This window comes from Crotalus tigris, unplaced genomic scaffold (genome assembly GCF_016545835.1).
Source record: "Crotalus tigris isolate CLP2741 ecotype Arizona unplaced genomic scaffold, ASM1654583v1 scf7180000017940.1788314, whole genome shotgun sequence".
NCBI classification, from domain to species: Eukaryota; Metazoa; Chordata; class Lepidosauria; order Squamata; family Viperidae; genus Crotalus; species Crotalus tigris.
In genome coordinates this window covers 886,175-900,214 of record NW_024096732.1, presented here as the reverse complement: position 1 = coordinate 900,214, position 14,040 = coordinate 886,175, and the positions used below count along the sequence as shown (strand labels likewise).

The 14,040-nt window shown below is 48.0% G+C and overlaps 1 protein-coding gene across 2 annotated transcripts; it reads left to right on the top strand.

Moving 5' to 3' along the window:
* The first annotated feature begins 1,452 nt into the window (after positions 1 to 1,452).
* ZER1 (zyg-11 related cell cycle regulator) lies at positions 1,453 to 12,844 on the top strand. Of its 2 annotated transcripts, XM_039345067.1 has the most exons (17): positions 1,453 to 1,638; positions 2,757 to 2,826; positions 3,526 to 3,816; positions 3,931 to 4,081; positions 4,641 to 5,071; positions 5,686 to 5,862; positions 6,374 to 6,488; positions 6,590 to 6,736; positions 6,962 to 7,135; positions 7,366 to 7,581; positions 7,982 to 8,023; positions 8,302 to 8,421; positions 8,675 to 8,790; positions 9,070 to 9,258; positions 9,608 to 9,705; positions 9,973 to 10,075; positions 10,275 to 12,844. In XM_039345067.1, the coding sequence occupies exons 3-17, from the start codon at positions 3,659 to 3,661 to the stop codon at positions 10,330 to 10,332; spliced, it is 2,295 nt and encodes a 764-aa protein (XP_039201001.1). In that variant the 5' UTR covers positions 1,453 to 1,638; positions 2,757 to 2,826; positions 3,526 to 3,658; the 3' UTR covers positions 10,333 to 12,844. The 2 variants fall into 2 exon arrangements, with proteins under 2 accessions (XP_039201001.1, XP_039201000.1); XM_039345066.1 differs by lacking the exon at positions 2,757 to 2,826.
* The last annotated feature ends 1,196 nt before the right edge of the window (positions 12,845 to 14,040 follow it).

The following is a 14,040-nucleotide window of genomic DNA, read 5'->3' as shown; positions in this document are numbered from 1 at the left end:
CCAGCAAAGTTCCTAGTAGCTTGGGAGGGGGGGCTGGATTCCATTGCTTATGCTCCACAGCCAGCCTCGTCTCTTTTCTAGTGAATCCTCCTAAAATATTACAAGCTTTTATTGGAAGAGGAATAAGGGCTAATAATGAAACAAAAAGAGGCATTTTGTTTTGGGTGGGACTAATGGGATAAGGAGTCTAGACACCCATGATGAAGAACTATATTTGGGGGTCACTGTTAAGAGGGAATGAGCATCCTCCCTGATCCCCGTGATCTTTGATCTAGCATCTTCTTTGAGCAACAAGGAAAGCAATTTCCAATTTACATATTGTATAAGATACATAACAATTTATATATTAATTATACATTATACTTCATATGCATAATATTAACCATAAATAATTAATATGGCTGCAGGCTCTGTTTTCATTGTTTTTTGTACGCTATCTAGGAATATAGGTAAAGCCTACTAATGCTGATCATTCCATTGTTAGAATAATGTAACACTATACTGTACATTATTCATTAAATGCCCCAGAGGCAAATATGCAAAATATTGTCATTGGCTAAGACATTTACAGCATTAACAAATGCAATGCAAAATCCAGGAGAGCAAAAATAACCAAAACAAAAATCTAGATTAGTATAGTGTTTTTAACTATGGTTTTAACTATGGTTTTTAAACACTCCCAAAGTCACTTAGGTGAGATAGTGTAAAAATTTGATAAATGAATAAAATATCAGATGGCTAAATATATACATGTTTGGGTGTGTACATCTTGTATATATGTAGATGCGTGTAAGAGATTGCGCTCTCTCTGTCTGTGTGTGTTTCTCTCTCTCTCTCTCTCTCTCGTCCATGTCTTCTGTATAGGCAGCTATCTATCCATCCATCTGTTCTATCCATGTCTTCTATCTATCCATTCTGTCTGCCTGCCTCTAGGACGGTTTTGCTGCCCAAAATACACCCTTCTAGCATTTGAAGGAGGAAACGCTTGAAGAAACTCTCGTCAAACAGGATCAAACAGAAGTTATCTGGACTACTGCAAGGCACTTTAGGCAGGGCTTCCCTTGAAGGCTGCTCAGACGTGGCCATTGGTGCAAAATGCAGCCGTCTAAGGTAGACGGTCGTTTCTGCTCACCCCCCGCCCTAAACTGCTGGGGCTGTCCTTCAAAGCCCGAAAGGCTTCTGAGAAACCCCCCCTCCCCTTAAGAAGCCCCTACCACAGTCCTGGGACTGCCTTCCTTCCCTGTGGTACTTTTCTCTCAACAGCACCTGAGCTCCTTCCATGGCAACTGGAGGGGTTGTACTACAACCCCCATCAGCCACACTCCCCAACTCACAAGGAAGCGAGGTGGGCTGCTTGGCGAGGAAGCGCGGCGGAACTCCCCGCCGCCCGCCTCTGTTTCCGGGGGGAGGGGGAGGAAAGCGTTTCTCGCTGCACCCCCGAGGCCGGTAGAAGGCACGGCCGCCGGAAGTGACGTGAGGATTTGTTGACAGCGGCGGCCGCTGCCAATGCGAGCGCCAGCGAAAAGAACGGGGAGATCGGACCCCGGTGGGGACTGCGCTCTCTCCGCGCCGGAACCGGAACCAGCTGCGAGGGGGAGCTTTGTTCCCCCCTTCCCCCCCAGCCAGGCGGGGAGTCCGGTGAGTGGGGAGGACGCTGCCGGTTGGGGGGGGCAGAGGCGTCGCCGCAGCGCCAGGCGCCCCCGGGCTCCCCCTTGACAGGCGCCGGAGGGGATAGAAGCCCGTCCCCGCCCCTCCTCCTCCTCGCCCCCCTCCCTGCGCGTGCTGCCCCCCCGGCTTCCCCAGCCTGGCGCCCCCGGGATCACGGGAGGAGTGGAAAGTCTCCTTGGCTCTGTGGAGGAGGATGGGAGTTGTAGTCTGGCTCCTGCTGCTACCCGGCTTGGCTGAGCCCGAAGGAGAAGCAGGTCCGATCTCTCTTCCTGGCAGGGCTGGAAGGGATCTGGTGGGATCTCCAGGGAGATTCTCATGCTTGCCCCAAAGGTGCAGAAAAGACGCGTTTCCCCCTTCAAAAGGCAACTGGATTTTCTTTTCAGTCCAGTTGCCTTTTGGAAAAAGACAAAAAAGGAGCACCTTTGGGATCATCTGGTGAGATCTTTTAATAGTGACAGTCGATCTTGAATCTGATCCACCCCTTTTAAAGATCTTTAGGTGGCTTTGCCTCTCCAGAATCTTAACCAACCGAGACCATGGCAGTAATCTTGAAGAGCAGGTCTTTTAAAAGGGAGATCAGATCATCAAGGAGGAAAACAACGTTTAAAAAACACACCTTTCTATGTTTATAAAAACAAAGGGGGCCTTGCAAAGCAAAGTAACCCAGTGAGATGAGTTGGATCAGCGTTTTTCAACTGGATGGGAAATCCTGGGTGTTGGCCTTCCCAGCCTCTCCCTAAAGGAGAAATTTCCTGACAGTTAGAACAAGTAACAGAAGTTGTGGATGCTCCATCGCTGAAGGTTTTTAAGAAGAGTCTGGACAGCCATTTGTCTGAAATAGTAGAGGGTTTCCTGTCTGAGCAGGGGGTTGGACTAGAAGACCTCCAAGGTCCCTTCCAAGTCTGTTATTCTGTTGCCAAGTTAGAAGAAAACTGGGTTAGATGGAGAAGTTGAATTCCTCTGTGCATTTCATATTTTTCCTAGTTGGGCATCATCCACAAAATCCTCTTTTGAGATGTTGGAGTTTATATTTGGCACAACTTGCCTTGTTATTCTCTTGTGATGTTGGCCTGTTTTTTTTATCCTAGGTAACATCAGTGCTGCTCAGTGTGGTTTTGGCTCCCTGCTTATATGCAATACCTTGGCCTGCTAGCGTTGGTAGGGCTGTGGTTTTCTCCTTGATATTTTCCCTGATTAAGGTTTTCTGCTTGATTGTTTGTCTGGTGTTAACCTCTGCTTATCTGGCTGTTGTTTGCTGGAGAGCATAAATTCTGCTCTTTTTGTTTCCTTAGCTTCTCGATTGCCTCTTTTGAATGGTGTGTAAATGTGGTTTATCTCTATGTGCCTCTTGATAGATGATTTCTCTGAATGCCAGTCTTCCAGGAAATCTCTAGAATTTTTGGATTCAGCTTGGTCTAGAATGCTCGCAATTTCTGTTATCAAACTGTGGTTGAGTCCATGTGTTGTGAAATTAAGGAATTTGCATAATTTCTTATGACTGCTAGTTGGTGTTTATGGATGTGATCTGCTAGCCTTCTGCCTGCCTGCCCTACATACTGGCTGTTACAGTCCTTATATTGTATGTTGTAAATGAGACCTTTTTTTTTTCATTTTGGGGCTGTTGGGTCTTTTGGTTTACTTAAGCTGTTTTGGAGAGCTTGAGTTGGTTTGTGCCATGTGGTTGTAATCATGTGTGGGATGTTTCTCAGATGGGGATGCTGCGATGGTCATAGGTGTGAAAAATGGTCCTAAGTCCCTTTTTTTGGTGCTACCTCAGTCACCAAATGAACTGTTGGAAGTCGAGGACTGCCTGTATTTTAAAAGAGCTGATTTATTCTCTTTTTGCTTTTGCTGTAGCTGCCTGGAAACGCACTTCAAAGTCCACTCAGAAATCTCTTTGGGCGGACATTCCAGGAAGACCCCAGAAGAGGAATCACTAAGTTGATCTCACGTTTTCCCTTCCCCTTTTCCCATCCTCCACGGCCCCAAGATGGCTTCTGACAGCCCAGAGTCACTGATGACTTTGTGCATAGATTATTGTCTTCACAACCTTGAAGGGACTCTATGCTACCTGTTGGACAACGAGACTTTCCGCCTCCACACAGACATCTTCCTTCCGAGTGAGATCTGCGACAGGCTGGTCAATGAGTAAGTTACAAATATTTATCTCTCTCTCTCTAGGTTGCACCAACTGCTTCCGTTGGACTCGGATTGCAAATAACCCCACATCGCCGCCTTGACGCCTGTTTCTTTCTTTCCTAGCTACGTGGACCTCGTGAACGCAGACACCTTGTTTGAACACAATGAAAACTTTTTTAGTCTCTTTTCGGATCCTCGGAGCACTCGGCTCGCCCGCATCCACTTGCGAGAGGACATTGTCCAGGATCAAGACCTGGAAGCCATTCGGAAGCAAGTAAGGGCCCGCACTTTTTTGTGAATCTGCAGGTCACATCAGGAGTCTGTTGGCACCCCTTCTGGTTGCCAAGCATGCCCAAATTGAGAACATTGGCTTCCAGTGATTAGAAACCAGGAGGGAACCTGAAGATTGTATTTGTGGGGTCCTTGGTGCTCTCTGAGCTTGCTGGTTTTCTTGACGATGGTTCATTATCAAAGTAGGGAACATCATCGGTGCCAGAGGGGAAGGGGAGAGGAAAAGGAGGCCTGAGGGGTCCTTGGTGCTCCCTGAGCTTCATGGTTTTCTTGCAGACGTTTCATAACCCAACTAGGGAACTTCATCCATGCTAGAAGAGACTAGGGTTTGCTCTCTGTTTATATACAAGTGGCTTGCCCTGCCAGAGTTGGTGGGCATGGATCTAGATTCTCTAGGCATGCTTCTTTCAAACCCTAGACTGGGACTTGACACCTGCTTAAGGCTTGGCTTGAGCCTAGGTAAGGCAGCAGTTCTTCCCTTCATCCCCCAAGGTCCTCCGCACGTTCCATTTACAGCCCTCCCTCCCCTGCTTGACTTGCAGGACCTCGTGGAGCTGTTCTTGACCAACTGTGAGAAGCTGACGGCTAAGAGCCTGCAGACGCTGGGCAGCTTCAGCCCCACCCTGGTCTCGCTCAGCCTCTTTGGCTGCACCAACTTTTTCTACGAAGAGGAGAACCCAGGCGGCTGCGAGGATGACTTCAACCCCACCCGGCAGGTCTTGGTGAAGGACTTCACTTTTGAAGGCTTCCAGCGGCTGCGTTTCCTCAACCTGGGCCGGATGATTGAAGGGATCAACGTGGAAAGCCTCCTGCGGCCGCTGGCCTCCCTCACCGCCCTGGATCTCTCCGGGATCCAGCTGAACGACATCCACTTCCTGACCCAGTGGAAGGACAGCCTCGCCTCCTTAGTGCTGTACAACATGGATCTCTCCGAGGAGCACATTCAGGTGATAGCCCAGCTGCGGAAGCTCAGGTGAGTCTTTTGGAAAGACGTCGCTGCTTTTCCATGAAAAGTTCTTGAGGTAGGGGAGGAGAGAAAGAGCAAGAAGAAGGAGACAGTGAAAAATAAAACTTGAATAAACCAGGAACTGATAAGCGCCACAAAATGAAACAAGATCTTTAGATAAGAATTTCCAGTAAAAAATAACTTTATGGCTCACATGCAAATTTTATGACTTTGCATTCTTCCTCGTTGGTCTACAATAACCCAAAATCAGACAGAGTTTAGTACGTAACTATTAAGCTTTGTGGGCCAGAAAAGATACGCGAAAGCTTGCGCCATTTAATAAACACCTAAATTGGAAAACACGACTCCTTCCAAAAGGGCTTTTTCAAAAGATAGTTGGAATTCCTTTGTTTTTCCTTGAAGACATTTCGCTTCTCAAACAAGCAGCTTCTTCAGTTCTTCAGAAGCTTCGTTTCTTCACTTCTTCAGAAGTTCTTCAGTTCTTCAATTATGAAGAAGCTTCTGGGTGAGAAGGAGAAATGTGTTCAAGGGAAAACGAGAAAGTCCAATTGTTTTCTTTTTGGAAAAACACCTTTGAGACCCCCAAGAGCTGAGAATCTCCATCTCCCGTTTGCCTTCAGACATTTAGACATCTCCCGAGACTGCCTGTCCAGTTATTACAAGTTCAAGCTGACCCGCAAAGTCCTGAACCTCTTTGTGGAGAATCTGAGCAACCTGACTTCTCTGGATATCTCGGGTCACACCATGCTGGACAACTGCACCATCGCCTGCTCGGATGAGAAAACAGATCAGCCCAGGTGGGTGTTGGACATGGCTGACCGTGAGGAGAGAAGCTATCAGTGGAGGAGAACCTTTGTAGCCCAGGGCTGAACTGTGAGATCCTTGGTGCTGTCTGAGCTTGGTGGTTTTCTTGCAGGCATTTCATGGCACAACTAGGTGATGTCATCAGTGCTAGAATGGAACAGTGTGGAGAGGAGGAGGGAGGGGGAAGGAGGAGGAGGAGGAGGAGGAGGAGGAAGGACAAGAAGTCCTGAGTGGAAGCTTGTCAAAGAGAGAACGAACCCAGAACTCAGGAGAAATTTCCTGACAGTGAGAACAATTAACCAGTGGAATAGCTTGCCTCTAGAAGTTGTGGGTGCTCCATCACTGGAGGTTTTCAAGAAGAGACTGGACAGCCATTTGTCCAGAACGGTACAGGATCTCTTGCCTTGGCAGGGGGCTGGACTAGAAGCCCTCCAAGGCCCCCTCTAGACCTAGGATTCTATTTTCCTGACTCAACCTGTTCGTTTCTCCTGCTTCTTCTTTCAGCACCAACCCGGCGAAAAGCAGCATCGCCCCTTTGCGGAGCCTGAGAAGACCCCTGCAGTTCTTGGGGCTGTTTGAGGTCTCTCTCTGCCACGTCACGCACATCCCAGCCTACAAGGTAAAAGCAGAACCCAGCCAGGTGTGTGTAGTGAATGCTTTTCTCAGCTTATCTGCTTCCTGGCCTCTGATCCACCCCCTCCCCCCCCTTGGCAACTTCAGGTCACGGGCGAGAAGAACGAGGAGCAGGTCCTGAACGCCATCGAGGCGTATACCGAACACCGGCCGGAGATGACATCGCGAGCCCTCAATATCCTCTTCGACATTGTCCGCATTGAGCGCTGCACCCAGCTCTTGAGAGCCCTGAAGGTGAGGGGTGCTCGGCTTCAGCTCAAGGCCCAGGTGGCACCGCCCTGGCACTCCGCCTTTCCAGGCTTCTTGTCCTTTGCAGTGCGGTTCGTTTGCCGACAAAATTGGATCACGTGCCTGCAAAATGCTGCAACGCTGGTTAAGCCTTTTTGTAACTTTGGCCGTAAGTGGAAGACTGTGTGGGCAGAAGGCATGTAACTCCTGTTCCTTCTCCTGCTTCTGCAGCTGGTCATCACCGCCCTGAAATGTCACAAGTACGACAAGAACATCCAGGTCACGGGAAGCGCTGCTCTCTTCTACCTCACCAACTCCGAGTACCGCCTCCAGCAGAGCACCAGGCTACGGCAGAAGGTCGTCCAGGTGGTGCTGAACGGCATGGAGTCCTACCAGGAAGTCACGGTGAGGGTGCTGACCCCCCCCTCACCCCCGCCTCTCTTCCCGGTTGCCAAGTGTCCGAATTTTGATCACGTGACCAGTCATAAGTCTGAAACATGATCCTAAGTCACCTTTTTTAAAGTGCTGCTGTAACTTCACTAAACTTATAAGTCGAGAACTGGAAGGACGGCAGCATCCCACAGCCCCGGCCCGTCTCCCTGGCTGGCTGGCTCATCCGGGCGCTTCCTCCACAGGTGCAACGGAACTGCTGCCTCACCTTGTGCAATTTTAGTATCCCCGAAGAGCTGGAATTCCAGTACCGGCGGGTCAACGAGCTGCTGCTGAACATCCTGAACCCGACGCGGCAGGACGAGTCCATCCAGCGCATCGCCGTGCACCTCTGCAACGCCCTGGTCTGCCAGGTGGACAACGACCACAAGGAGGCCGTCGGCCGGATGGGGTTCGTCACGGTGGGTCAGGTGGCTGAGCCCTCGAGAATTGTGCTCCTGTTGGGGGGAGAAATTGCTCACTGCTTTGCATAACACAACTGTCAATGCAGGGTAGTTGCCGAGAGGCCACATATTTTATATAAAACAAAAAGGAACTCTTTCTTTACACACATCCCCGGTCTTTAAAAATAGCTGCCGATTTGAAAAGAAAGAGAGACTGGGAAGAAAAAAAAATATCTAAAGAGTTGCTTGATTGATTTTTGTCTGCTGTAAAAAAAACACTTTTGTTTTGACGTTATTAAAGGTGGCAGCCAAAGCTCTTCCCAGACCGTCACACGGCTAAGTCTAAATTCTCCATTGACATCCTCTGCCACTCGCCCCCTCGCCTGTAACTCAGTTCTTCATTGTTTTCTTCCGGCAGACCATGCTGAGGCTGATTCAGAAGAAATTGGGGGACAAAATAGTAAGTGTCGGATTCAGATTCTCAGGCTGACAATTTTAGAAAAGAAAAATAAACAGGTCCGGGATGGGACCCTGGCCTCCCTTCCTCCGAGTCCAAAGACCTTAACCACTGTGCCACACTGCTTCTCCCAGAATCCCCCTCCCTCCCCTAAGTGTTAGCACCTTGGTGCAGCTCGTTAAGGATGCTTCCCACAGCCCTCCGATTGTCTTGCTCCTCTGTTTTGTTGCTGGCAACGGTGTGAACGGTTGTCGTTTTTCTCTCTTCCTCGGCTCGGCCAGTGTGACCAGGTGATGGAGTTCTCCTGGAGCGCTTTGTGGAACATCACTGACGAGACGCCGAGCAACTGCGAGATGTTCCTCAACTACGGCGGCATGAAGCTCTTCCTGGAGTGCCTGAAGGTGGGCCTCGTTTCACGTGATTTCTTGGCAACTGACTCATATTTATGACAGCGGGGTGTGTGTGATTCACTTAACAACTGTGCCAAGAAAGGTTGTAAAAGGGAGCGAAATTCACTTAAGAAATGTCTCACTCTGCAGCAAAAAGTTTGGGCTGCATTGTGGCTCACAAGCTGAGGAATATTGCCTGCCTGTAATTCTGTGGCCATCCAGGCTGCTGAGATTCCGTCGTGACAGGCTGGCTGTTTTCCCTCAGGAGTTTCCCAACAAGCAGGAGCTGCACCGCAACATGCTGGGCCTCTTGGGCAACGTGGCCGAAGTTCAAGCCCTCCGTCCCCAGCTGATGACGTCCCAGTTCATCAGCGTCTTCAGGTGAAGCCTCCGTTGCATTGCCTTGGGGTGAAAAGGCAGCGGTGGTTCTTTGGGGGGCTGCTCTCAGCCACTTTGGTAACAAATTTGTAGCCAGAAATGCTGAAATGAGTCAAATTGTAAGTGGGCTTTGGAGGGGGGGGGCAAAGTCAAAGCATCCAGTCGCTCATCCAGACCCTGAGATGAGACTTCCAAACGCATTTTAAATCCCTCTTAATGTGGTTTTTAAGGGGTCCCAACATTACAGGGTTTGGGGATTGAAATCCTGACATTTTGTGACAGCAATTTATTAGATAGTGAAGCGGACGGGATCGAAGTGTCGTACAACGCCTGCGGGGTCCTTTCCCACATTATGTTTGATGGGCCAGAGGCCTGGCTGATCGCTGAGCCCACCAGGGACGAGGTGGTGGACAGGATGTGGGCGGCAATTCAACGCTGGGATGTCAATTCCAGGCGGAACATTAACTACAGGTGAGCAGGCCAGCTGCGTAAAGGGACAACCTTGATTTACCTGTATCTCTGATCAAGCTTTTCTATTGGGTGCTTCGTGATGCCTCTGCCTGGTTTGGAACAGATTTGGCTTGGCCCAGAGTCAGCCAGCTGCCTTTCATGCCTAAGGCAGGACTTAGAATTCCCTTCTGGGAATCCAGACCACATTCCACCACATCTTAGAAAGAAACTGTGGTGGATGGGATAAGTATTGTGTCCGAATCGGGCAGTGGTGAAGAAGGGAAGTGTTTTTTCTGGAGCTGCAGATTGCTAGTTCCTCCCTCCATTCCCTCCCTCGTTCTTAATCTAGTTTTTGTGGCCATTCGAACAGGTCCTTTGAACCAATCCTGAGACTCATCCCTCAGTGGATCTCCCCAGTCAGCCAGCACTGGGCGACGTGGGCCCTTTACAACCTGGTCTCTGTCTACCGTGAGTGTCCTCCTCTCAGCTGTTTTTCCATCCTGCCCCAAAGAATCACAAAACCCAGAGCAGCCAAGCATTTCAGTAAAATTGGACCGGCGCCCCCTGTGGGCCTCTGAGGTGCCTCTCCAGAGGGTGGTCTCCTGCTCCTTGCATGCCACAGGGGATCTGGCTGAGGGAAGGGGCATCTTCCAAAGGGGGGGGGGGGATACAGACCCAGTGTTTCAGACTGAGCTCCAGCCCCTCACCTCTTCCTCTTTCTGCCTACATCTCCAGCGGACAAATACTGCCCCCTGTTGATCAAAGAAGGGGGCCTTCTCCTCCTGCAGGACATGATTTTGATGGCATCAGCACAGCCAGAAACCAAGGAGATGGGAAGGTGAGCTCTCTTGGGGAAGGACGCCTTTCCAGGTGCTGCCCTCCCCTCCCTATCTACCTCCTTTCCTTCCTCCTCCTTTTCCCTTCTCTTTCTCCTTTCTTTTTTCCAAACCCTTCCACCCTCCGGCAGTTTTGCCCCATCTTCTCTCTCTGTCCTAAAATAAGAAGCTGGAACTCTCTCTCTCTTCCTTCCTTACCAGGAAAGTCATCGAACACTGCAATAACTTTACGGATGAGAACATGGACACCTCCAGATAGAGCCGAGCGTGGAATCCCAGGTGCAGCCCACCTGCGCCCGCCTCCTCTCAAATTCACCTGTACATAGGTTGGACTGTCTCCTCTCATCAGCTTAGCTGTCGGAAGAAGCCCTTAGTGCGTGCTGGGGTGTGTTGGAAGTGTGCATACTTGGACAGTGTTAGGAAGATGAGAGAGGCTCAGGAAACGGGGGGGGGGGCAGGAGGGGAATGGGGAGGTTAGAAAAACCACACCTGAGCAAGTTGTCTTTGAGGGACCATTTTTTTGCACACTACAATTGCTTCCCTTGAAAGGTGGAGTTTGAGATACAGCGGGGTGTGTGTGTGTGTTTAAAAAGTACTGATTGGTGTTTTTGTTTTTTTGTGTGTGTGTGTGTGCGCGCGTCATGACTGTATAAAACAAAAATCCACGCTGTTGTGTATCTTTGGAGCTTTTCGACAGAGCACGAAGATCTCCTTCGAATCACAGCACAGCCCTTCGGATGAGGGTCATTCTCCCTCTTGCAACGCCGCAGGACTATAAAAGGTTTAGGCAAAGCTGCTAACCCCAGACCAGGAAGGACTGTGAGGCTGGGGATTATGGGTGCTGTCAACCTATCTGAAGTACCTTGGAGCACTCGGATTGGAACACTAAGGAGGGACGGATGGCCTTGCTTGTCCCTGAGCTTTTGAAATCTGCCCCTTCCTGCAACTGAGCTTTGCAAGCAGCAAGGAAATCTGACTGGTTAATATTGAGGTAGGTCAAAGCTGATCTACCCCCCTCCCCAACTCCTTCAGATAGAGGAGGAGATTTCAGTGCTGTTGGTCGCTTCGGGGCTTTTAAGAAGCAGCGGAAAAAAGCTGATTTTTTTTTTAGCAGAATCCTAAAGTTAGGAGTGGAGATCTGAAAAGTGTAAGCTGTGGAAATTAACTGGTTGTTGTGCTCTGAAGACAGGGCAGAGACTGCTGCTCGCCACTTGGATGACACAAGCAAAACCTGTGGGGTGGAGACTCGGATGACCAGGAAGCTTTGCTGAGACAGAGTAAAAAAAAAACCCCAAAACCCCGGGTCTCTCTAGCCAGGAAAAAGCAGAGTCTCTCTCGTAGCTTAAAGTTTCTTTGGAAGCTGCTTGAGTGTCAGGGTCAGAAAAAATGGATACAGGTCAAAGAACTTGCAAATTTAGATCAACATTTGCAAATTCAGACTCTCCTTCCCTCCCTGAATTCAGCAGGGAGCGTGCGGCACGGCAAAATCAGTCCTCGGTGGATGGAGCCACTTTTAGACCTTATTGTTGACAAACCAAGGAAGGTTTGGTTAACTGATTGCAAAAGCAGGCTTAAATCTATATTTCAAAAAAAGTTTAAGTCTCAAAAAAAGCCCCTCCTTTGGGTTCTCTTCCATGTGTCTGAAATTCTAGCAAATGCAGCTTTTCATTTCTATCTCCTCCGGAACTGCCATGGGATCAGAATTGGAAGAAATTCGCAAATTCCTGAGGTAGTTTATGACATTTTGAACGGATGTAACTGAGTCTTCCTTTGGCTGGAGTCAACTGAAAACACCTTCCACAGAGGTCTTCTCACAACATCTGGAGCCCAGAAAACATCTGGCACAGAAAATCCACCCCAAAATTCTCTTTTTCATGCTGTTCTCCTAATCTACAGCAAGAGTGCCCCAAATTTATCAATTTATCTATTTATCCTTCTGTATAGATAGACTCTACCTATAGATGTTATACTCTTTTCTAGAGCAAGATTCATGGTTGAACTTTCTCGTGAGTTCAAGGCAGAAGGAATTGATTCCTGATGACCTTATAGTTCGGCGTCTTCTACATGTGATTGAATTTGAACCATTACTCCAGGGTTGGCAGTTTTCCAGATATGTGGACGCCAACTCCCAGAATTCCAATCAGCATAACCATCGCTGAGAATTCTGGGAGTTGAAGTCCACTCCCTTTCAGTTGGCCAAGGTTCAGAGACACTCCATGAGTTTGGTGTCAGTTGATCCAACCTGGTTTAATGTAAGTTGCCTAGAGCTGCCTTGCAGTGAGATGGGTGACAAATTTAATAAATAAATAAGGAAATCTGGCTTTGTGAGGTCCTAAAAAGATGGCAGAAGAAAAAGAAGAATTATCTGTACATTTTCCTCCGAGTCCAGAAGAAAGGCAGATGGTGATTGATTTTGAGAAGGGGAAAAAAAATCCCGAATTTTCCTTTGTCTGGAAAAATGCATCTTAAGGTGTGGATTTGTTCAATCTTCCAGGAGGAGATGGTCTTTATTTCCTTGTTTTCAGAAGAAAGAATGGACAAGGATTTGAACTGCTTAAGAGAGACTGGAAGATTTTCATTTTCTGCTGCTGATGCCGTAACAGGGATGTGGAAATCCCGTGTAAATTTAACCAAGCTAATTTTCCCATCCTCTCAATTTGAAGAGCCTCTTCTTGATCCTATATTTGTGACGCAAAGATTTTTATTCTGGACAGTTATGAATTCTTCTGTCTGCTGTTACATGTCATCAATAAACAAAGAAAACAACTTTTCTTGTGTTTATCATGAATATGTTGGTTCATATATAATACAGTCTTTTGAATTGATCTGCAAGGAAGGTTGGTCTTTCACTGATACATTTTACCTTTAAAATAAAACTGTAATTTTACCGAGCATAAGGGAATTAGAGATTTTTCTCTCTGAATTTTGTTGGCTGGAGGAGAGAAGATCAAGTGGAAAGCTCTCCCTTTTTGCTAAATGTGGTGTTTTGTTCGTTTAGAGTCCTTGGGGTGCTCTAAAAATACTTAAAAATTTTCCCGATAGAAAATCAAATTTCTTGGGCTTTTTAAGAAATGTCAAGTTGGAAGGCATCAATGGCATGGGTTTCTGTCTTGAAGTAAGGAGAATTGGGCTTAGCAGAAAATGTTTGAAATGAAAGCCATGCCGTGTTTTTATTTGATTTCCGAATAACGCATGGGAGTGCAAATTATCTCCTGTGTATTTCCAAAACACCATTTGGAAAAAGGTATCACATCGTTTCTGGGAAGGCGCAAAAATCACCATGCTTTATGCAAAGAGTGAGCTCATTCTCTTGCTACTCTGTGGATTTGCATTAGGGGTGGACTATTATTTTAAGTCAGATCCAGTTTGACTATTTTTTTTTTGCCTCTGGTGTTCAGCAAATCACTGCAGTTGTTAAGGCAATCACATGACAAATGAATCCAACTTCTCCCATTGACGTTTTTCTTTCTTTCTTTCTTTCTTTCTTTCTTTCTTTCTTTCTTTCTTTCTTTCTTTCTTTCCCTTTTTCTTTTGTCATTCTTTTTTCTGTCTACCTACTTAATTTAAAATCTTTATACAGCCGCCCATTTTATAATCCTTTGGGGCCCTCCTATCCCTTGGCTGAAGCATCTCCAGACCAGAGAGGGTCTCTCCCTGAACCTTTGCCCGGAAGGCATCTCCAGGCGAGACCTGTTTTTGATCAAAAGGTGCACCTACCTTGCACTTTTGGTTCCATCTACGCCTCCCGAACTAAAACCGCCCTTGATGCTCTTGATTCCCCCCCCCCAATGGACGAACCCAGGCGTGGCTGAGCGGGGGAACCCCCTGAAAGCCCCCCAGCCAGACGAGGTTCCTTTTTCTGCTCGGACTTCCTTAATGAGGAAGAGAAAAAAAGGATTTATGTTTATTTTTGTACCACTTTCAACATTTCGAGCTGCCATAGCCAATCAGCGCGCGGCATCCCTGG